This window comes from Mustelus asterias, chromosome 29 (assembly GCF_964213995.1).
Source record: "Mustelus asterias chromosome 29, sMusAst1.hap1.1, whole genome shotgun sequence".
Taxonomy (NCBI): Eukaryota; Metazoa; Chordata; class Chondrichthyes; order Carcharhiniformes; family Triakidae; genus Mustelus; species Mustelus asterias.
This window is the reverse complement of record NC_135829.1, coordinates 14,801,359-14,827,905: the sequence shown is the minus strand read 5'-3', so window position 1 is coordinate 14,827,905 and position 26,547 is coordinate 14,801,359. Positions and strand designations below refer to the sequence as shown.

The window sequence follows — 26,547 nt, the reverse complement described above, 5'->3', positions numbered from 1 at the left end:
GAAGTGTTGGAAATACTCAGCGGATCAGGTCGCATCTGTGGAGTGAGAAACGGTTAACATTCCAGTCAATGACTTCATCAGATCCCAATGTACTTGTTGATAAAAAAGCAACAATCTGAAACATTAACTCTGTTTCTCTTGTCACACATACTGGTCTGAGCTTGCTGAAAGTTTCCAGCACTTTCTGTTTATGAGCGATCACTGTACTTAATCAGAACTGAGCGCTCAAAGATCGAAATCGAGAGGAACGTAAATACATTTTCCTTGCTTCCAGGTGTGTTGAAGGCTTCTGCCTTTACACAATTATTTTATAATTAATTTAATTTGAATTCAAGATGCTGACTTCAGCAATGAGAGTAGGCTCAATGATATCTGACAATTAAACTTCCAGCTGGAAGCTGAGCAAATTCTTGCAATGCTGTTTAACCATAATAAATGTTTAATCAAGGTATTATTCTAAAACTAAAGACAGTACATGGCTTCAAAGCAAATGTAGACATGTGTTATGTTCTATATTTGCACATAACTTATGGGTGGCACGGTGGCATAGTGGTTAGCACTGCTGCCTCACAGCACCAAGGACCTGGGACACAGCTTGGGTCACTGTCTTCACGGAGTCTGTACGTTCTCCGTGTCTGCGTGGGTTTCCTCCGGGTGTTCTGGTTTCCTCCCACAGTCCGAAAGACGTGCTGGTTAGGGTGCATTGGCCGTGCTGAATTCTTCCTCAGTGTACCCGAACAGGCGCCGGAGTGTGGCGACTAGGGGATTTTCACAGTAACTTCATTGCAGTGTTAATGTAAGTCTACTTGTGACGAATAAGTATACTTTAATTTATTAACAAAATTATGTCTGAATGCCCAAGTACAGCTATCCACACCAGCTAAGTCTGTTTTAACGTGAAGACTACGGCTGTGCTAACTTTGAGTGTGCAATTCCCCAGGAGATCAACTAGTACAAGAGAATGAGATCTTGTTTCTATGTACAGCAAGCTTGCTCCTTATTTAAAGAAAGGTGCACACTGCAATATTCGTACTGATCCTCTGTAACATCTCAGTCAAACAGAGAAATCTAAGGACTGAGTGCAAACAGATCTCTGTGTATGCGTATTATTTGATCCGGCTGTCAGTAAGACTTGCATTTATATAGCGCCAGTGATGACCTCAGGACTTTGCAATCAGTGAGGTATTTTTCAAGTCCTCAGTTCTGTGAACTCAGCTTTTCCAAAATATAAAAATATACCATAACTTCCTATGGCCCCCTCTTTCGTTCAAGTACAATTTAACAACCTCCCCTTGCTTACTTATGAAACCCTGCAAATTGTCCATTAGTGTTATGGGGATTAGCAGGGTAAAATATATGGGGTTACAGAGATAGGGCCTGGGTAGGATCACCCAGTCGGTGCAGGCTCGATGGGCCGAATGGCCTCCTTCTGCACTGTAGGGATTCTATGGACTCTGTGATATACCATTCTTTCTAGTGTTCGAAACGATCATTTTTCTAGTGATGCCGAAGACATCTTAGCCTTCAAGGAAAGTGTGGATATTCCAACAATTGAATTGCGCTTTCAACAACATTCTTGCTGGGATCTTGACAGTGTGGGGCACTACACTCTTCAAAACACTGGTGGGGTAGTGAGAGGGAGATTGAAACAAAAACTGAAAACGCTGGAAAATCTCAGCAGGTCTGACAGCGTCTGTGGAGAGAGAATGGAGCCAATGTTTCGCTCTGCATAGCCGCTCAGACTTGAAACGCTGGCTCTATTCTCTCTCTGATGTGGAGATGCCGGCGTTGGACTGGGGTACCTATCTCTCCACAGACGCCGTCAGACCTGCTGAGATTTTCCAGCATTTTCTGTTTCAGATTCCAGCATCTGCAGTATTTTGCTTTTATAAGAGTGATTGAGGCGGCTACAAATAGAAATTTAGACAAGAGAAGTTTTGGCTTGCTCACGATAAAAATGCATTTAAAACCTAAACTATGGAGTTCCCCGAATGTGAAAGACAGTCCATGTTTAATTACTCAGGCTGTTATAGTAATGTGGGGCAAAGGGACAGGTGAGAGTTGAATGGCCTGGCAGAGCAATAACTGGGCAGCAGGGTATGATAAGCCCCAAAGTCCACTAACATTCATTTCCTCTGTTCATGAGTGAAAAATGATTCCTTGCATTTGTTACTAAAGGATGGTGGATGTCTTTACAGAATTATACAGCTGAGGGGACCATTTGGTCTATCTTGCCAGTGCCAACTCTTTGGTAGAGTGAACTCAATTAGTCCCACTGCCCTGTTCTTTCAAAGTGATGTAAAAATTATCTACAAGTGTTTATCCAATTCCCTTTTCAAACATATCGTTCAATCTGCTTCCTTCACCCTCAAATTTCCCCCAGTTCCCAGAATGAACTCAGCAACAATCATTAAATTATTCTATTGCTTCACTATTTATTTCTGGCTTTATATATACCCTTCTCTGAGGTAAACCAAATGATAGGTATATTTTGCTCATTCACACATTAGCATGTCATTCTTCAGGTAGAACAATTAAGGCCACGATTATTTGCTTAGCATTTTAACAGACCCAAAAGCATCGCTGAGAGTGGTAAGATTTTAATGTTAAAAGCGCAGAAGCAGATATGCAAAGTTTTTTTTTCATTGGATGAGGGCGTTGCTAGCAAGGCCAGCATTTGTCACCCAAATTACCCTTGAACTAACCTTGCCAAATCATTTCAGAGGGCAGCTAAGAGTCGACCGCATTACTGTGGCTCTGGAGTCACATGGAGGCCAAACCATGTTTGGACGTCAAATCTCCTTCCCAAGAGGACATTAGTGAACCAGATGGGTTTTTGTGGCAATCGATGATAGTTTCATGGTCACCACTCCTGAGACTATTGGAGAAATTTTCCCGTCCCACGCGCCCCATCCAAATCGTATCGGACCATGGAAAAGTCCATTGACCCTGGGCAGTATTTTGGGCTGAGCGCGGTTGGAAAATCCCACGCTATAGCTTTCAATGCCAATTTTTTATTGACTGATTTCAAACTCAACAGCTGCCTTGGTGGGATTTGGCATCAGCCTGGGTCTCCAAGTTACTAGCCCTGTGATATTACCACTATGCCAATGTCACCCTGATGCCAACTTAGGGAAATTTAAAGCAAGAATAGATGGCTGTCAAGCACCTCATGACCCCAGGGTACAGTACAAGAAAACATAGGGCAAAACTACAAATGCATTTTGTTAGTGGTACTGCTCCACGTCAGATCAGCCATTATCTTATTGAATGGCGGGGCAGGCTCGAGGGGCTAGATGGCCTACTCCTGCTCCTATTTCTTATGTTCTTATGTTATGTTCTTATGTTAGAAAAACAAAAGTACTTTTAAGAGATTTATATTTGCATTGGTAAACATTAGAAATAAGATATAGTTTTAAGTGAGTTTAATTTAATGTTTCTGTAAAAGGACAGGTGAAACCTAAAGTTAGACTCATGCCAGACAACAGTGTTTGTATATGTGAGGGTTGGTTAAATTCCAAATGTGATTTGATTGCGTTTAGAGGGGGTTGCAGTAAGAAGTATAAATAAAAATATCAAGAAGGATAAGTTATTGCTAAACAACAGGGGGCCACAATCCAGAGGGAAGAGGTTTCCTTTGTTCTCAGTTTTAGCTGAATTAGTTAGCAGTTGAAGAAAGACACCAGTGAACATCTCTCAACTCTGCAGAAGAAAGATTGGGGAGTTGCAAAGAGGCAGGATTTTCCACAGAACCAGTTACTGTCCAGATAACCAGGAAATTGAGACAAGAAAGAATATCTTAAGATGAATGAAGTTAAGAGAACAGAGACCAAGGTATCGTTCAGAAGAATTCAAGGAAGGGTAAACAAGGTGTTTCTGAGAATAAAGCACGCGCACTCACAGAAAAAAACTGCTTTCAGCGAAGGTTAAGTGAACTGAATGAAAAATGAAGCAAACAAAGACAAATGTTGGCGGGGAGGGGAAGTGGTGGTTGTGTATGGTGTGAAGGATGGATGATTTATAGGCCCAAAACAGATAGTGTAGTAGTCAGTGAACGAAGTCCAGGAAACGTAACATTAGATGAGATGGCATAGGAAATGGGAGTGATTCAGGAATTGTCCCTGTTAAACAAAGAAATCTTTTAAATTCATGTTAATGTGAGGTTAAACTCTTTAACCTGATGTCAAGAATGAGGGAGAATTGGGAGTCTCGGGAGGAGAAACCCCTTCCATCAAAAATGTAAGAATAAACAGGAGTTCACTGCTTTACTTTGGTAAAGATTATGAACAGGAGTCATGTTACTTCCTATGTGACTTTACATAACTGAAGAACTTCATTCTATTCTCCCTGTTTCTTCATCTGTTGCATCTGTTCCAATTATACAATCTTAATTAACCCACATTAGCCCAAGTTATAGAGCAATACATCCCGGAAACAGACCCTTTGGCCCAAACCGACCATGATGCCCTCCCAGCTAGTCCCAATTGCCCGCGTTTGGCCCTTATCCCTCTAATCCTTTCACACCCTTGTACTTATCCAAATGCTTTTTAAATGTTGCTATTGAACCGGCCTCAACCACTTTCTCTTGCAGCTCATTCCACATACAGGGTATGAAGGTTTAAGGTCAGCTGTAGTTCATGGCAGGTGGAGAATGGGAGGCTAGTTTATAGAATATTGGAATAGTCTGTCTGGAAGCAAGAAAGAAATGCATGGAGGTTTCAATAGCTGGTGGGCTGATACAAGGGTGGAGGCTTGGAGATGGAAGTAAATAGTCCTTGTGATGGAGACAATATGAGTCAGAAGCACAGCTCAGCATTAAATAAGACACCAAGATCGTGAATGGTCTGAAACAACGGCTTGGGATGGAAAATCTCTCTGGTTAAGCAACTTCTTGGTTTTAAGAGTCTCATCCTTGTTTTCAAATCCCTCCATAGTCTTATCACTCCCTGTCCCTCATGTTCTCCAGCCCCACAACCCTCTGAGGTATCTACGCTCCTCCAATTCTTAAGCGCCCCTGATTTAAATTGCTGCACCACTGGCTGCCATGTTTTCAGCTGCAAAGGCCCAATCTCTGAAATTCCTCCCCTGAACCTCTTTCTTCTTCGAAAATGCTTCTTAAAACCTACTCCTTCTGCCCTATATATTCTTGTCAAATTTTGTTTGCTAACAGCTGTGAAGCACATTGGAGCATTTTACTGGATTAAAGGCAATGTGTACATACAGGTCAATGTTATTGACGAATCCGAGTGCTGAGGAAGAATGCAAGGTTGACAGAATCATACAACACAGGAGGCCATTCAGCCCATTGTGCCTGTGACAGCTCTTTGCGAGAGATATTCAATTTGCCCTGTCCTCCCTGCTCATTCTACATAGCCCTGCCAATCTTTCCTTTCGAGCAGTGATCCAGTCGAACTTATTTCTGGTGTATATAACATTGCTCAAGTGACTATTAATTTTGTACTAATTGTTTCTCGAAGGTTCATCACCATTGAGGTTAAACTAATCGGCCTGCAGTTGCTGGGTTTGGCTTTATACCCTTTTTTTGAATGAGGGTGTTAACAGTTGTAATTCTCCAGTCCTCAGTCACTGCCCTTAAATCTAAGGAAGATTGGAAACCTATGGCCAGATTTCCACACTCGCTTCCGTTATGGATATGTGTGGGGGTCACAGGGTAGTTGTCATGGGGGACTTTAAATTTCCAAATATTGATTGGAACCTTTGTAGGTCAAATAGTTTGGATGGGGCAGTTTTTGTGCAGTGTGTGCGGGAGGGTTTCCTGACACAATATGTGGATGGGCCGACTAGAGGTGAGGCCACATTGGATTTGGTACTGGGAAATGAACCGGGCCAAGTGTTAGATTTGGTTGTGGGAGAGCAATTTGGAGATAGTGACCACAATTCGGTGTCTTTTGTTATTGCAATGGAGAGGGATAGGGCCGTACGGCAGGGCAAGGTTTACAATTGGGGGAGGGGTAATTATGATGCGATTAGGCAAGAATTAGGGGGCATAAGTTGGGAACAGAAACTGTCAGAGAAAGGAACTAATGAAAAGTGGAACTTTTTGAAGGAACAAATACTGGATGTCCTTGATAGGTATGTTCCTGTCAGGCAGGGAGGAAATGGCCGAGTGAGGGAACCATGGTTCACAAAAGAGGTGGAATGTCTTGTGAAAAGGAAGAGGGAAGCTTATGTAGGGATGAGGAAACAAGGTTCAGATGGCTCGATTGAGGGTTACAAGTTAGCAAGGAATGAGCTGAAAAAGGGGCTTAGGAGAGCTAGGAGGGGACATGAGAAGTCCTTGGCGGGTCGGATCAAGGAAAACCCCAAGGCTTTTTACTCTTATGTGAGGAATAAAAGAATGACCAGGGTGAGGTTAGGGCCGGTCAAGGACAGTAGTGGGAACTTGTGTATGGAGTCAGTAGAGATAGGCGAGGTGATGAATGAATACTTTTCTTCAGTGTTCACCAAGGAGAGGGGCCATGTTTTTGAGGAAGAGAAGGTGTTACAGGCTAATAGGCTGGAGGAAATAGATGTTCGGAGGGAGGATGTATTGGCAGTTTTGAATAAACTGAAGGTCGATAAGTCCCCTGGGCCTGATGAAATGTATCCTAGGATTCTGTGGGAGGCAAGGGATGAGATTGCAGAGCCTTTGGCGTTGATCTTTGGGTCCTCGCTGTCCACGGGGATGGTGCCAGAGGACTGGAGAATGGCGAATGTTGTTCCTCTGTTTAAGAAAGGGAATAGAAATGACCCTGGTAATTATAGACCGGTTAGTCTTACTTCGGTGGTTGGTAAATTGATGGAAAGGGTCCTTAGGGATGGGATTTACGACCATTTAGAAAGATGCGGATTAATCCGAGATAGTCAGCACGGATTCGTGAAGGGCAAGTCGTGCCTCACAAATTTGATAGAATTTTTTGAGGAGGTAACTAAGTGTGTTGATGAAGGTAGGGCAGTTGATGTCATATACATGGATTTTAGTAAGGCGTTTGATAAGGTCCCCCATGGTCGGCTTATGATGAAAGTGAGGAGGTGTGGGATAGAGGGAAAGTTGGCCGATTGGATAGGTAACTGGCTGTCTGACCGAAGACAGAGGGTGGTGGTCGATGGAAAATTTTCGGATTGGTGGCAGGTTGCTAGCGGTGTGCCGCAGGGATCAGTGCTTGGTCCTCTGCTCTTTGTGATTTTTATTAATGACTTAGAGGAGGGGGCTGAAGGGTGGATCAGTAAATTTGCTGATGACACCAAGATTGGTGGAGTAGTGGATGAGGTGGAGGGCTGTTGTAGGCTGCAAAGAGACATAGATAGGATGCAAAGCTGGGCTGAAAAATGGCAAATGGAGTTTAACCCTGATAAATGTGAGGTGATTCATTTTGGTAGGACTAATTTAAATGTGGATTACAGGGTCAAAGGTAGGGTTCTGAAGACTGTGGAGGAACAGAGAGATCTTGGGGTCCATATCCACAGATCTCTAAAGGTTGCCAGTCAAGTGGATAGAGCTGTGAAGAAGGCCTATAGTGTGTTAGCTTTTATTAACAGGGGGTTGGAGTTTAAGAGCCGTGGGGTTATGCTGCAACTGTACAGGACCTTGGTGAGACCACATTTGGAATATTGTGTGCAGTTCTGGTCACCTCACTATAAGAAGGATGTGGAAGCGCTGGAAAGAGTGCAGAGGAGATTTACCAGGATGCTGCCTGGTTTGGAGGGTAGGTCATATGAGGAAAGGTTGAGGGAGCTAGGGCTGTTCTCTCTGGAGCGGAGGAGGCTGAGGGGAGACTTAATAGAGGTGTATAAAATGATGAAGGGGATAGATAGAGTGAACGTTCAAAGACTATTTCCTCGGGTGGATGGAGCTATTACAAGGGGGCATAACTATAGGGTTCGTGGTGGGAGATACAGGACGGATATCAGAGGTAGGTTCTTTACGCAGAGAGTGGTTGGGGTGTGGAATGGACTGCCTGCAGTGATAGTGGAGTCAGACACTTTAGAAACATTTAAGCGGTTATTGGATAGGCACATGGAGCACACCAGGATGATAGGGAGTGGGATAGCTTGATCTTGGTTTCAGATAAAGCTCGGCACAACATCGTGGGCCGAAGGGCCTGTTCTGTGCTATTCTTGGATGTATTGCATCCAGTCCTTATGGTTTATCAACTTTAAGTAATACCTCCTCCTTACAAATTGAAATGCTTCAAGTGATTGAACTACCTCCCCTTTCACCATGACCTGCACAGCATCTTCATCCTTGATAAAGACAGGCGCAAAATATTCATTTAATACTCGGTGTATTTTATGCATGGAAGCAAAGGCATGGAGTATTTAATGAATACTTTGCACCTGCCTTTATCAAGGATGGAAGATGAAATTTATGAATGGAAGCAATTCCCTTTTTGCTCCCCAATCAGTGCCATTCCTTTTACTGATGTGGAGATGCTGGCGTTGGACTGGGGTGGACACAGTAAGCAGTCTCACAACACCAGGTTAAAGTCCAACAGGTTTATTTGGTATCACGAGCTTTTGGAGCGCTGCTCCTTCATTAGGTGAGCCTGATGCCAACGCCAGCATCTCCACATCATGGCTACCACCGACACCGCAAACCGGCTCAAAGTGGAGAGGATCTTCAAGAAAGACTTAACTGAAGAAGGAGCAGCGCTCCGAAAGCTCATACCAAATAAACCTGTTGGACTTTAACCTGGTGTTGAGAGGCTTCTTACTGCATCTTTTTACTGTCTCTGCCTATAGAAGACGCTAGAAGAATTCCCTTTTTATTAGCTGCCAGTCTCTTCTTTTTCTTTTTGCTCCTCCTCTTTGTTTTTTCAATTCTCCTCACAACCTTCTTTATTCAGCCTGCTTCTCAATTGTTTTATCCGCCTCGCATCTGTCATAAGCACACTTTTCCAGCTTCACCTTAATTGTTAGCTCTTTTGTCACTGGAGAGCTCTTGATTTGTTTTCCTCTTCATAGAAACATACCTTGACTGTGCCCAAGTTATCATTTCTTCTCAGTGTTCAGTACGACCGTTGCCTGCTAATCTTTGGTTTCAATTTATCTAGGCTCCAGGGTCCCGGGTTCGATTCCCGGCTCGGGTCACTGTCTGTGTGGAGTTTGCACATTCTCCTTGTGTCTGCGTGGGTTTCCTCCGGGTGTTCCGGTTTCCTCCCACAGTCCAAAGATGTGTGGGTTAGGTTGATTGGCCAGGTTAAAAATTGACCCTGAGATGCGTAGTTAGAGGGATTAGCAGGTAAATATGTGGGGGTAGGGCCTGGGTGGGATTGTGGTCGGTGCAGACTCGATGGGTCGAATGGCCTCCTTCTGCACTGTAGGGTTTCTATGATCTATGAGGTCAGATCCATTCTTACTCCATTGAAGTTGGCTACCATCCAGTTAATTGTTCTTACACTGGATGTCTCCTTTTCTTTTCTGTAGCCAACCTAAATCTTATGATATAATGAGCATTGCCCCCTAATTACTCTCTCACTGATAACTGATCCACTTGGCCTACCTCATTCTCAAGAACTAGGTCTAGCAACGCCTTCTTTCTCATTGCGCTAGTAACGTATTCCTGTGGAAAAGTTTCCTGAACACTCGCTAGGAACTCTTGCTCTTCTCTGCCCTTTACGATATTACTATCCCAGTCTAAATTCAGATAAAGACACTCATTATAACTACTCTATAACTCTTGCACGCCCCCCTCCCTCCCCCCCCTTCATAATGCAAATTTGTTGCTTTGCATCTTTCTCACTAGTTGGTGGCCTATAGATAAAAGGTGCAATTACTTTGCTCAGTTTAAGTACTTAATATTTACCTCTTTTTCTTATCAAACACACTCTTAGAATCCTACAGTGCAGAAGGAGGCCATTCGGCCCATAGAGTCTGCACTGAGCACAATCCCACCCAGTCCTATCCCCATAACCCCATGCATTTATCCTAGCTAGTCCCCCTGACACTAAGGGAGAATTTATCATAGCCAGTCCACCTAACCCGCACATCTTTGGACTGAGAGAGGAAACTGGAGCACCCGGCGGAAACTCACACAGACACAGGGAGAACGTGCAGACCCCGCACAGACAGTCACTCAAGCCGGGAATCAAACCCGGGTCCCTGGTGCTGTGAGGCAGCAGTGCTAACCACTATGCCACCGTGCCTCTTCTTCTGTGGCAGTTCCTCAGGGTCGAGGATGACTTGCTTCCACTCCAGGGAGGTAGGTTCCGCAGTGGCTGAACAGTCCAATCCTGGAGCTGCAGACTCTGCCACAGGTTTGGCAGATGGTGTTTGAGGAGGGCGAGTGGGTGGAATGCTCTGGATTCTGCGCTCTCTCTGCTGTTTATGTTTGGGTTCCACGTGCTCCACCCAGTGACGCTCGAGGTGATTGGCACCTTCATGATGCCAGTTTGGGCATTCTAAGGCAAGCGATTCCCACATGTTGATGGGGATGTTGCTTGCATTGCGGAGACTTTCACGGGCAGGTACGCCTATCCTGGGTTCGACTGACAACAGGCACACACGCACGCACGCACACACAGAGACACGCACACACACACAGAGACACGCACACACACACAGAGACACGCACACACACACAGAGACACGCACACACACACAGAGACTCGCACACACACACAGAGACACGCACACACACACAGAGACACGCACACACACAGAGACACGCACACACACAGAGACACGCACACACACACAGAGACACGCACACACACACAGAGACACGCACACGCACAGACACGCACACGCACACAGAGACACGCACACGCACACAGAGACACGCGCGCACACAGAGACACGCGCGCACACAGAGACACGCGCGCACACAGAGACACGCACGCACACAGAGACACGCACGCACACAGAGACACGCACGCACACAGAGACACGCACGCACACAGAGACACGCACGCACACAGAGACACGCACGCACACAGAGACACGCACACACACAGAGACACGCACACACACAGAGACACGCACACACACAGAGACACGCACACACACAGAGACACGCACACACAGAGACACGCGCACGCACACAGAGACACGCGCACGCACACAGAGACACGCGCACGCACACAGAGACATGCGCACACAGAGACACGCGCACGCACACAGAGACACGCGCACGCACAGAGACACGCGCACACACAGAGACACGCGCACACACAGAGACACGCGCACACACAGAGACACGCGCACACACAGAGACACGCGCACACACAGAGACACGCACACACAGAGACACGCACACACAGAGACACGCACACACACAGAGACACGCACACACACAGAGACACGCACACACACAGAGACACGCACACACACAGAGACACGCACACAGAGACACGCACACACACAGAGACACGCACACACACAGACACACACAGAGACACACACACACACAGAGACACGCACACAGAGACACGCACACAGAGACACGCACAGAGACACGCACACAGAGACACGCACACAGAGACACGCACACAGAGACACGCACACAGAGACACGCACACAGAGACACGCACACACACAGAGACACGCACACACACAGAGACACGCACACACACAGAGACACGCACACACACAGAGACACGCACACACACAGAGACACGCACACACACAGAGACGCACACACACACAGAGAGACACGCGCACACACAGAGACACGCACACACAGAGAGACACGCACACACACACAGAGAGACACGCGCACACACACAGAGACACGCACACACACACAGAGACACGCACACACACACAGAGACACGCACACACACACAGAGACACGCACACACACACAGAGACACGCACACACACAGAGACACGCACACACACAGAGACACGCACACACACAGAGACACGCACACACACAGAGACACGCACACACACAGAGACACGCACACAGAGACACGCACACACAGAGACACGCGCACGCACACAGAGACACGCGCACGCACACAGAGACACGCGCACGCACACAGAGACACGCGCACACACAGAGACACGCACACACACAGAGACACGCACACACACAGAGACACGCACACAGAGACTCGCACACACACAGAGACACGCACACACACAGAGACACACACACACACACAGAGACACGCACACAGAGAGACACGCACACACAGAGAGACACGCGCCCACACAGAGACACGCACACACACACACAGAGACACGCACACACACACACAGAGACACGCACACACACACACAGAGACACGCACACACACACACAGAGACACGCACACACACACACAGAGACACGCACACACACACAGAGACACGCACACACACACAGAGACACGCACACACACACAGAGACACGCACACACACACAGAGACACGCACACACACACAGAGACACGCACACACACACAGAGACACGCACACACACACAGAGACACGCACACACACACAGAGACACGCACACACAGAGACACACGCACACACACACAGAGACACGCACACACACACAGAGACACGCACACACACACAGAGACACGCACACACACAGAGACACGCACACACACAGAGACACGCACACACACAGAGACACGCACACACACAGAGACACGCACACACAGAGACACGCACACACACAGAGACACGCACACACACAGAGACACGCACACACAGAGACACGCGCACGCACACAGAGACACGCGCACGCACACAGAGACACGCGCACGCACACAGAGACACGCGCACGCACACAGAGACACGCGCACGCACACAGAGACACGCGCACGCACACAGAGACACGCGCACACACAGAGACACGCACACACACAGAGACACGCACACACACAGAGACACGCACACAGAGACTCGCACACACACAGAGACACGCACACACACAGAGACACACACACACACACAGAGACACGCACACAGAGAGACACGCACACACAGAGAGACACGCGCCCACACAGAGACACGCACACACACACACAGAGACACGCACACACACACACAGAGACACGCACACACACACACACAGACACGCACACACACACAGAGACACGCACACACACACAGAGACACGCACACACACACAGAGACACGCACGCACACACAGAGACACGCACGCACACACAGAGACACGCACGCACACACAGAGACACACGCACACACGCACAGAGAGACACGCACAGAGAGACACGCACAGAGAGACACGCACAGAGAGACACGCACACAGAGACACGCACAGAGAGACACGCACAGAGAGACACGCACACAGAGACACGCACACAGAGACACGCACACAGAGACACGCACACAGAGACACGCACACAGAGACACGCACACAGAGACACGCACACAGAGACACGCACACAGAGACACGCACACAGAGACACGCACACAGAGACACGCACACAGAGACACGCACACAGAGACACGCACACAGAGACACGCACACAGAGACACGCACACAGAGACACGCACACAGAGACACGCACACAGAGACACGCACACAGAGACACGCACACAGAGACACGCACACAGAGACACGCACACAGAGACACGCACACAGAGACACGCACACAGAGACACGCACACAGAGACACGCACACAGAGACACGCACACAGAGACACGCACACAGAGACACGCACACAGAGACACGCACACAGAGACACGCACACAGAGACACGCACACAGAGACACGCACACAGAGACACGCACACAGAGACACGCACACAGAGACACGCACACACAGACACGCACACACAGACACGCACACACAGACACGCACACACAGACACGCACACACAGACACGCACACACAGACACGCACACACAGACACGCACACACAGACACGCACACACAGACACGCACACACAGACACGCACACACAGACACGCACACACAGACACGCACACACAGACACGCACACACAGACACGCACACACAGACACGCACACACAGACACGCACACACAGACACGCACACACAGACACGCACACAGACACGCACACAGAGACACGCACACAGAGACACGCACACAGAGACACGCACACAGAGACACGCACACAGAGACACGCACACAGAGACACGCACACAGAGACACGCACACAGAGACACGCACACAGAGACACGCACACAGAGACACGCACACAGAGACACGCACACAGAGACACGCACACAGAGACACGCACACAGAGACACGCACACAGAGACACGCACACAGAGACACGCACACAGAGACACGCACACACAGACACGCACACACAGACACGCACACACAGACACGCACACACAGACACGCACACACAGACACGCACACACAGACACGCACACACAGACACGCACACACAGACACGCACACACAGACACGCACACACAGACACGCACACACACAGAGACACGCACACACACAGAGACACGCACACACACAGAGACACGCACACACACAGAGACACGCACACACACAGAGACACGCACACACACAGAGACACGCACACACACAGAGACACGCACACACACAGAGACACGCACACACACAGAGACACGCACACACACAGAGACACGCACACACACAGAGACACGCACACGCAGAGACACGCACACGCAGAGACACGCACACGCAGAGACACGCACACGCAGAGACACGCACACACAGAGACACGCGCACACACAGAGACACGCGCACACACAGAGACGCGCACACACAGAGACACGCACACACACAGAGACACGCACACACACAGAGACACGCACACACACAGAGACACGCACACACACAGAGACACGCACACAGAGACACGCACACGCACACAGAGACACGCACAGAGACTTTCACACAGAGACACGCACACAGAGACATGCACACGCACACAGAGACACGCACACACACAGAGACACACACACACACACAGACACGCACACACACACAGAGACACGCACACACACACAGAGACACGCACACACACAGAGACACGCACACACACAGAGACACGCACACACACAGAGACACGCACACACACAGAGACACGCACACAGAGACACGCACACGCACACAGAGACACGCACAGAGACTTTCACACAGAGACACGCACACAGAGACATGCACACGCACACAGAGACACGCACACACACAGTGACACACACACACACACAGACACGCACACACACACAGAGACACGCACACACACACAGAGACACGCACACACACAGAGAGACACGCACACACACAGAGAGACACGCACACACACACAGAGACACGCACACACACAGAGACATGCACGGAGAGACACGCACGGAGAGACACGCACGGAGAGACACGCACGGAGACACGCACGGAGACACGCACGGAGACACGCACGGAGACACACACGGAGACACACACGGAGACACACACGGAGACACACACGGAGACACACACGGAGACACACACGGAGACACACACGGAGACACACACGGAGACACACAGTCTGCGGAGACACACAGTCTGCGTACTGCAGCTCGATGATAGAAGTTGAGATGGTCTTGGTTCTGGCCTGGAGGCGTCGGAGATTAAGCAATTTCTTGCTGTCCAAGGTTAGCTCCACTCCAGGGGGGAGCTTTAGAGTGATGGGGTGGAGTGTTGCTGCGAGGAAGATGGAGAAGAGTGTTGGTGCGATGATGCAGTCCTGTTTGACCCCAGTTTGCATACATATTGGGTCTGTGGTGGTTCCGTTGGTGAGAATCACGGCTTGCATGACATCGTGGAGCAGGCAGAGAATGGTGACAAATTTCTGCAGGCGGCCAAATTTGAGAATGTTCCACAATTCCTCACAGTTGACAGAGTCGAAGACCTTTACGAGACTGAAGAAGACCATGGTACAGAGGTTGATGCTGCTCCCTGCACTTTTCCTGGATTTGTCGCACGCTGAAGGTCATGTCCATTGTGCCTCTTGATGGGCGTGAGGGGGATCAATACCCATATTAATAATTATGGAGGAAAATAATAGCCACATTAATAACTGTGTCCAGTGAATGGGTTAACAGGGACAAATCACAAAGCTTACACAATGTGTAATTCCAATCTAGTCAGCAACTAGTTCCAAACACCTGACCTTCAGGTAAAGAAGGGAGAAAGCTACTATGCTGGGAGAAGGCCATTAAATCATGCACGCAACAAGGGAGTGACCCATGGTCAAGTATGTAGACACAGTTGGAATGTCTAAAGGTAGAAGAAAATAATACTCAATTGAGGCAAGTGTAAACCTCACATCAATTGGATATTTTAAATAAGCAAGTGTATGGCGACTGATTGGTTTGAAAAACTGTACTGTTATATGATGTTACATTAATAAATAACTGTGATTGGATAGAGATAACTCCCATTCTATTATTGGTATATGCTAATTACTTGTAATCATAGCTGAGACTTTAATTGCCTTTGTATCTCTGAATTCTTTTACTCTGAATGGACATTCAGGGTTCGAGAGCTATGGTAAAGTTGATCTTCAAACCACTCCATGACTTTGTTTGGCAACAAAGAACAAAGAACAATACAGCACAGGAACAGGCCCTTCGGCCCTCCAAGCCCGTGCCTCTCCCTGGTCCAAACTAGACCATTCTTTTGTATCCCTCCATTCCCACTCTGTTCATGTGGCTATTGAGATAAGTCTTAAACGTTCCCAGTGTGTCCGCCTCCACCACCTTGCCCGGCAGCGCATTCCAGGCCCCCACCACCCTCTGTGTAAAATACATCCTTCTGATATCCGTGTTAAACCTCCCCCCGCTCACCTTGAACCTATGACCCCTCGTGAACGTCACCACCGACCTGGGAAAAAGCTTCCCACCGTTCACCCTATCTATGCCTTTCATAATTTTATACACCTCTATTAGGTCACCCCTCATCCTTCGTCTTTCCAGGGAGAACAACCCCAGTTTACCCAATCTCTCCTCATAACTAAGCCCTTCCATACCAGGCAACATCCTGGTAAACCTCCTCTGCACTCTCTCTAAAGCCTCCACGTCCTTCTGGTAGTGTGGCGACCAGAACAGGGCGCAGTATTCCAAATGCGGCCGAACCAACGTTCTATACAACTGCAACATCAGACCCCAACTACGTGCAGCTACGTGAGGGGAATGATAGTTTTACATACAGAGAGAGACAGAGTAGGGAAATCTTTCTGTAACTTCCTCAGTTCAGACCTGTCTCCACTTTTGAAGATGGTCACAATTTAAGGCGTCTCTGAGATCCCCTGGCATGCTCTGTTCCACAAGGGTGATGAGGCTATGGATTCTTGTCAAGAGTGCCTCTCCATCACATTTTAGCAGGAATTCCATCTGTGCCAGAGACCTTGTTGTTTTTCAGCTGTCGCGTGGCTTTTCCGACATCACGGTGAGCTGGGGTTGCGCTGAGATGAATCGTGTGTTACAGGGTGATGTCGAAGGCCCCATCTTGGTTGAGGAGGTCTTCAAACTGCTCTCTCCAGCAGGCATTGACTGCCTTTCTGTCTTTGATGAGCGCTTACAGGCAACTGGAGGCCGAGGTGCAATGAAGAACCCACGACCTAGGGTGACCCGATGGCACAGTGGTTAGCACTGCTGCCTCAGCGCCAGGGACCTGGGTTCAATTCCAGCCTCGGTTCACTGTGTGGAGTTTGCACATTCTCCCAGTGTTGGCGTGGGTTTCCTCCAGGTGCTCCGATTTGCTCCCACACTCCAAAGACGTGCAGGGTAGGTGGATTGGCCATGCTAAATTTCCCCTTAGTGTCAGGGGGATTAGTGAGGTAAATACATGGGAGTTATGGTGATAGGGCCTGGGTGGGATTGTTGTTAGTGCAGGCTCAATGGGCCAAATGGTCTCCTTCTGCATTGTAGCGATCCTATGATTCTATGCTATGATTCTATGACCTAAAGAATAGATGGTGGGTGGAAAGAGCCCTGGAGACTCAGCAACTCACCGACAACCATGACATACATGGGCTCTTCAGTGCAATTAAAACAATTTATGGTCCAAGTACCCAGAAACCAGCTGACTGACAGCTAAAAACGGAGAGGCACTCACCAAAGACAGAGGGGCAGTCAATGCCCGCTGGAGAGAGCATTTCAACGACCTCCTCAACCAAGTTGCGGTCTTCAATACAAGTGCCCTTGATACCATTTCGCAACACACTACTCGCCACCATCAAACACACACTACAATTTACATTGGACAATACTTTGCTAGTTCAGTTACTGTCGTTTGATTCTCACTGTCAGCCAGAAAAAGCAACCAACTGCAGTTTCATTGAATGGCCAGAGTAATCTTGATGTGGAGATGCCGGCGTTGGACTGGGATAAACACAGTAAGGAGTCTAACAACACCAGGTTAAAGTCCAATAGGTTTATTTGGTAGCAAATGCCACTAGCTTTTGGAGCGCTGCTCCTTCGTCAGATGGAGTGGAAATCTCCATCTGACGCAGGAGCAGCGCTCCGAAAGCTAGTGGCGTTTGCTACCAAATAAACCTGTGGACTTTAACCTGGCGTTGTTAGACTCCTTACAGAGTAATCTTACCAGAGATAGGTTGAAAACCTAGTTGTAATAGAAATATGGGGCCTCCTCTATTATTCGAGTACAAATTGCTTTCTTATACATAGTAGGCCGGACAGGGAAAGATTTGGAGGGCAAGTGAGAAGGAATTGTTCAAAAAGGGGCAGATTGTTATACTGACACTTCAGTGCCGTTCTAAGGGAGACAAATTACACAGATATGTTAAAGATTCAACATCTCTATTCAAAAAGGAGCAAGGAGTTCTCAAACTGTCCTGGCCCATATTCCTTTCTTGACTTTGACATCACATTCCAAACCCACAATCTCTACCAGCTAAAAGCACAAGGGCAGCAAGGGCATGGGGATACCACCAACTGCAAGTTCCCCACCAGTTCACATACCATCCTGATCTGGAAATACATTCCTTCATCATTGGTGGATCAAAACTCTGGAATTCCCTCGCTACTAGCACTGGGGGAAGATCTATACAACACGGGCTGCAGCAGTTCCAAAAGCCAGTTCCCACCATCTTCTCAAGAAACATAAGAAATAGGAGCAGAAGTAGGCCATCTAGCCCCTCGAGCCTGCCCTGCCATTCAATAAGATCATGGCTGATCTGAAGTGGATCAGTTCCACTTACCCGCCTGATCCCTATAACCCCCAATTCCCTTACCGATCAGGAATCCATCTATCTGTGATTTAAACATAGTCAACGAGGTAGCCTCCACCACTTCAGTGGGCAGAGAATTCCAGAGATTCACCACCCTCTGAGAGAAGACGTTCCTCCTCAACTCTGTCCTAAACTGACCCCCCTTTATTTTGAGGCTGTGCCCTGTAGTTCTAGTTTCCTTTCTAAGAGGAAAGAATCTCTCCACCTCTACCCTATCCAGCCCCTTCATTATCTTATAGGTCTCTATAAGATCCCCCCTCAGCCTTCTAAATTCCAACGAATACAAACCCTATCTGCTCAGTCTCTCCTCATAATCAACACCCCTCATCTCTGGTATCAACCTGGTGAACCTTCTCTGCACTCCCTCCAAGGCCAATATATCCTTCCGCAAATAAGGGGACCAATACTGCACACAGTATTCCAGCTGCGGCCTCACCAATGCCCTGTACAGATAGATGCAGCAAGACATCTCTGCTTTTATATTCTATTCCCCTTGCAATATAGGCCAACATCCCATTTGCCTTCTTGATCACCTGTTGCACCTGCAGACTGGGTTTTTGCGTCTCATGCACAAGGACCCCCAAATCCCTCTGCACAGCAGCATGTTGTAATTTCTTTCCATTTAGATAATAATCCAATTTGCTATTATTTCTTCCAAAGTGAATAACCTCGCATTTGTTAACGTTATACTCCATCTGCCACATCCTCGCCCACTCACTCAGCCTGTCCAAATCTCTCTGCAGACCTTCTACGCCCTCCACACGATTCACTTTTCCACTTATCTTTGTGTCGTCTACAAACTTTGTTACCCTACACTCAGTCCCCTCCTCCAGATCATCTATATAAATGGTAAATAGTTGAGGCCCCAGTACCGATCCCTGCGGCACGCCACTAGTTACCATCTGCCAACCAGAAAAGCACCCATTTATTCCGACTCTCTGCTTCCTGTCGGATAGCCAATCCACGCTAACACCCTACCCCCAACTCCGTGTGACCCAATCTTCTTCAGCAACCTATCAAACGCCTTTTGGAAATCCAAAAACACCGCATCCACCGGTTCCCCTCCGTCAACCGCACTAGTCACATCTTCATAAAAATCCAACAAGTTCGTCAAGCACGACTTTCCCCTCATGAATCCATGCTGCGTCTGCTTAATCGAACCATTCTTATCCAGATGGCCTGCTATTTCTTCTTTAATGATGGATTCCAGCATTTTCCCAACTACAGACGTTAAGCTAACCGGCCTTTAGTTACCAGCCTTTTGTCTATTTCCTTTTTTAAACAGCGGCGTAACATTAGCCGTTTTCCAATCCGCCGGCACTACCCCAGAATCCAATGAATTTTGATAAATAACCACTAACGCATCCGCTATTACCTCTGACATTTCTTTCAGTACCCTGGGATGTATTCCATCCGGGCCCGGGGACTTGTCCACCTTCAGTCCCGTTAGCCTACCAAGCACTGCCTCCCTCGTAACATTAATTGTATTGAGTACCTCTCCTACCAACCCTCTATCGTTAATATTCGGTAAACTATTTGTGTCTTCCACCGTGAAGACCGACACAAAAAACTTATTTAAAGTTTCAGCCATTTCCTCATTTCCCACTATTAAATCCCCCCTCTCGTCCTCCAAGGGTCCAACATTCACTCTTACCACTCTATTCCTTTTTATATATTTGTAAAAGCTTTTACTATCATTTTTTATATTTAGAGCTAGCCTAGCTTCATAACCCATCTTTCCTTTCTTTAATCGCTTTCTTAGTCGTTCTTTGTTGTTTCTTAAAGTTTTCCCAATCTTCCGATTCTCCACTATTTTTGGCCACTCTGTACGCATCGGTCTTTAATTTAATACTCTCCTTAATTTCCTTCGTTATCCACGGCTGGTTATCCCTTTTCTTACAGCCCTTCTTTATCACCGGAATATATTGTTGCTGAGTACTGAAAAGGATCTCCTTAAAAATCCTCCACTGTTCCTCGGCTGTCCTACCTACCAGTCTGCTCTCCCAGTCCACCTTAGCCAATTCAGCCCTCATCCTATCGTACTTCCCTCTGTTCAAACAGAGGACAGTGGTATGGGACCCTTTCTCCTCTTCCATTTGTATCAGAAATTCGACCATATTGTGATCACTTGACCCAAGAGTGTCCTTCACAAGAACATCCTTAATTCTAACTACCTCGTTACACATTACCAGATCTAAGATAACTCGTTCCCTCGTCGGTTCTGTAACATACTGTTCAAGGTAACTATCCCGACAGCATTCTAAGAACTCTTCCTCCATCCCACCCCTTCCAACTTGAGTCAGCCAATCAATATGCAGGTTGAAGTCCCCGATGGACATCAAGGATCACAAATATTGGACTTGCCAGCAATGCTCACATCCCACAAACAAATATTTACTTTTCAAATATTACTAGCGAAAATAGGTCAAATGGTCATTCATTCCATTTTTTTGAGTGTGATCCTACAGACTGGCTGTTTTCTTTATCTACATATCAACAGTAAATGAACTTCATAAATAATTCATTGGTTGCCAAGCACTTCTTTGCACAGATTTGCTGCCACATTTCCTACAATACTACATTTCAAAAAGTTGTGAAACTTATTCCAATATATAAAAAATGAAACTCAATCTTTAGTACAGCAACATGAAGCAAGCATAGCTACAATGCACATAGCTTCACAAGAGGAAGAAGTTGTGGATTGCCTTACCTGTGTCGCCACAAACCAGCTCCTTTGCAATACATGGAACTTCAATATAGCCAAAGCTCTTTAGCGTTTGGACCTGTGTTGCTGTGATGGGATGCTTCCACATTACTGTGTTCATGGCTGGGCAGAAGAGCAGCGGCTTCTTAATATCCCAAGCTCGAACAATGCAGGTCTGCAACAGATAGAAAATAAACAAGTGAAAAGTATAATGAACCATATAGCTGATTGCAGAATAACCACAAAGATATCATGAACCCAAAAAAAAAGCCTTACCCTCACAAGAATCGAGCAAGGCAAAGCTTTGTGATATGCTTATGTTGTACACCCACAACAGAGGACACTGTTACAAGTTATTGTGTTATCTACTGTATTATCTTGACTTTCTCTTTGTGCATTTTATCTCTGGAACTAAAGCAGAGGCTGTCCCTATGTCTTCATGAATTCATTGTACAATACTCCATCACAAATAGATCAAGAAAGTCCTACATCTTATTTCTAGTCTATAGTAAATCAGCCAGAGCAGCAGGAGTAATTGGACTTAAAGCAAAAGGCTTTTGAAAAAATTTTTGTGTGGGATATGAGCATTGCTGGCAAGACCAGTATATCTTGCCCATCCCCAATTTCCCTTGAGACAGTGGTGGTGAGCTGCTTTCTTGAACCGCTGCAGTTTATCTTCTGCTGTTCGGAAGTGAGTTCCAGGTTCACAACCCAGTGACAGTGGAGGAACAACTATATTGTTCCAAGTCAGGATGCTGAGTGGCTTGGAGAGGAATTCACAAGTGGCGTTCCCATGCATCTGCTGCTCTTGTCCTTCCCGGTGGTAGAGGTCAGGGATTTGGAAGGTGAGTGTTATAGATTGTACACACAGCTACCAAGGTGGCTGGTCCAGTTCAGTTTTGGTCAATGGCAACAACCAGGGTGGAGGGTTCAGTGATGGTAATGTCATTGAATTTCATGGGGAGATGGTTAGGCTTTCTCTTGTTGGGAATAATCATTGCCTGGCACTTGTGTAGTGCGAATGTTACTGCCCATTTTTATCACATCCCCAACTTAGGAATAGTTAGCTCAGGTGTATTGTCCTCTACATGGGTTCAGGTAAGACTAGCTCAGCACAGAGAGAATTTTTCCTGTTTTGTATGGTGTCCTGGCACATCAGAGCAGAACAAAGAACATTAAAATTGTATTTCTCTTTAACTTACAACTGAAGTCATCTTAAGTGCAAAGGATGTTTACTCCAAATGCATCGATCTGTGAATACTATAAATTAATACTGTCCAGCCTACCGTCAAGAACATTACTCAAAAGATTGATATCAATGATTCTGTATTTGACACACATTAATACATTGAAATCTGTGTGCGTTTAACAGAGACGCAGCGAAGTGCCTCATTAACTGCAGTCGGTATAACAGAGTGCAAATATTCCCTCTAAACTGCACAAAACGTTGGCAATAGTTGATTTTTTTCTTGTAATCACAATAAACAACTCAAGATAAGACAAAGGAAAAAGTTATTTTCCAAACTTTCATCATGAGACATGTCATCTTGGAGCCACAGTGACCCCAAAGGAACCTGTTCATCACTCCCAAGGAGCACAGTGACTATTTGGTCCTTAGTCCAGGAATTTGTGTGCTCACAATGAAAATGCTGCTTCCAAAATCAAAACTAGGAATAGATTGTGTTCAGGAAGACATGCTCAGGATTATAAACTTCTTCTGAATTACAATACATAATATGCTAAACATTATGCAGACTTCTGATCACATTCTCCCAGTCCCCGCTGTAAAGTGGAAAATGCAACACTAATTGACCAATCTGAATATGCTAAATCTAAGTTTCAGTTACAGGCTGAACAATACACAAGGACTGAGAGACAGAGAGCAAGCTGTTTAGAGTATAATACTCATAACCAATAAACACATAATTACTTTATAAAAAGTAAACATTTTTAGCTATTTCTTACATAGTTTGAGAATTAATAGGGCTTTAGGATGAAACAATTTGGGGCAGCACTGTTGTCTCAGAGCCAGGGACCCGGTTCAATTCCCGGCCTTGGGTCACTGTCTGTGTGGAGTTTGCACATTCTCCCCGTGTCTGCGTGGGTTTCCTCTGGATGCTCCGGTTTGCTCCCACAGTCCAAAGATGTGCAGGTTAGGTGGATTGGCCATGCTAAATTACCCCTTAGTGTCAGGAAGACTAGCTGGGGTAAATGCCTGGGGTTATGGGGATAGGGCCTGGGTGGGTTTGTGGTCAATGGGCCAAATGGCCTCCTTCTGCACTATAGGATTCTATAATTCTATGAATTTTAAATACCCCTTCAGGATTCAATATTGGACCTGGATAGCACTGATATCCAGTGAACCCATGCAGTTCAATCTTCCAGTCAGAACTGATTGTATGAGCTGTGATTTGTGCCATGGGAAAGTTTTCACATACTTGTGGTCAGTAAGCAAAAACGAGAACACAGCACGTTTCACACGTGGGATGGATTAATGTCCAGATATTACCGCTTTGTTACACTCCTTTCCTTTAATGGTCCAGTAACCAGAATCAAAACTTTTCCTTGTCATGTTCCGTCAATGTAGCATGTGAACCATTTCAAATGTTTGAAATCTGCCTAATTGAAACCACAGGTCCATATATAGCCATATCAAGAGAAACTCACAATCAGCCTGGTAACCAGCTCAACTTAACTGCAGTGACAGAAGTTTCAGCTGATACTGTGCATTCCTATGCTAAACCTCTTGCCCCACTGCATCTGTCCTGAACTTCAAAGCCCACCTCATTAATTGAAACTGTAAACATCTTCGTACTCACGTCTCAGCCACTCAGTGCAACACTCTTACCTCTGAGTCAGAATATTCTGGGTTCAAGACAGAGATTCATAGAAATCATAGAAACCCTACAGTGCAGAAGGAGGCCATTCGGCCCATTGAGTCTGCACCGACCACAATCCCACCCAGGCCCTACCCCCACATATTTTACCTGCTAATCCCTCTAACCTACACATCCCAGGACTCTAAGGGGCAATTTTTTTTTTTTAACCTGGCCAATCAACCTAACCTGCACATCTTTGGACTGTGGGAGGAAACCGGAGCACCCGGAGGAAACCCACACAGACACGAGGAGAATGTGCAAACTCCACACAGACAGTGACCCGAGCCGGGAATCGAACCCGGGACCCTGGAGCTGTGAAGCAGCAGTGCTAACCACTGTGCTACCGTGCCGCGGTATTGGAGCACAAAAATCTAGGTTGATGCTATCAGTGCAGTATTAAGGGAACACTGCACCGTCGATGCTTCTGTTCACTCGTGAACTATCATTTGTCTCCATCAGAAGATATCAACTGATCTTTATTACTTTTTGCAGTGGACTTTATAAATATTTTTTCTCTGTAGCAGTGGGCTGTGTTGTTCACTCGAACAGCATTCTCTATCATTCTTCATCGAAAATGACCATTGTCTCCAAGATTTTTCAAGGTATCATCAGGTGATTGTCAGGTGTGTCAGTGGACCTTACTGGAGGTTGGAAGGACTTTCTGGAGGACATGAGAGAAAGTTATTTTGAAGAACTTTTGGAGGTCATTTCCGACTCCTTGCAACACCCTAAGAATTCATTGTAGTGGGAATTTTCAAGAATTTTCCAGTGACAACTTCACATTTCCTTTTTTTCCCTCTATAGAGTTCCTTGTATTCACTGACTGTATTGTTAATGTTTCCATTCATGCTTGAATTGTGCTCTCTCTTCAGGTTCCTCTTCGACAATGATCATTGAAGTAGTTCCACCTCCACCACACTCTCAGACACAGTATTCTAGACCCTAACCACTCACTGTGCGAAAATATCACTATTGCTTCTTGATTTATACAAGTTCAACATCATTGTTTTGCTCTTGTACTCTATGCCCAGGATACTGTTTGCTTTATTAACCACACTCTCATCCTGTTTTTCTACCTTCAATAATTTATGCACATACACACCCAAGTCTCTCTGCTCCTGCACCTACTTTCGAGTCGTACCCATCTTGGACATTCTGTTTCTCCGGCACTGTAATGGTCTTCTTAATCAATACTGTCACCCCCTCCTCGTTATCCTCTTTTCCCATTTTTCCTGAACATCTTATATCTGGGAATATTTAGCACCTAGCCCTGCCTTTCTTTGAGCCAGGTCTCTGTTATAGCCACATCATATTTCCGCATGGCAATCTATGCCTGTGACTCTCAAATCTTATTTACCACACTCAATGCATTCACATACATGCACAGTAACTCGGATTTAGACTATTACTTTCTCTTTCACTCTGACCTCACCTAGTAACCTACTATTCCGTACTCTAGTGCTACCTATCTTTCGCAATATTGTGTGTACCTTGGTATTCCTCTCTAATATTATTTCCTAATTCCCACACCCCTGCTGAGTTAGTTTAAAACTTCCGCAACAGCACGAGCAAAGCTCCCTGCAAGAAACTCAGTCCCAGCTCTGTTCAGGCCACAACCCATCTGGCCTGTACAAGTCCTATCTCTCCAGAGCCAGTTCCAACGTCCCAAGAATATAAAGCCCCACCACATTCATCTGTTTTAACTTCCCATTTCTGTACTCACTTGCACATGGCATTGGGAGTAATCCAGAGATTATTACTTTTGAGGACCTGGTTGCTAATTTTCTACCGAACTCCCTGAATTCTGAATG

At 46.6% G+C, this 26,547-nt stretch overlaps 1 protein-coding gene across 3 annotated transcripts in view; it reads right to left on the bottom strand.

Moving 5' to 3' along the window:
• The window catches only part of ppcdc (phosphopantothenoylcysteine decarboxylase), an 87,230-nt gene that overhangs the window by 17,859 nt on the left and 42,824 nt on the right, over positions 1-26,547 (bottom strand). For all 3 annotated transcript variants that reach the window (XM_078200117.1, XM_078200119.1, XM_078200118.1), the window contains exon 4: positions 21,864-22,032. In XM_078200117.1, the coding sequence (XP_078056243.1) occupies positions 21,864-22,032 (169 nt within the window). The remainder of the gene's footprint in view (positions 1-21,863; positions 22,033-26,547) is intronic.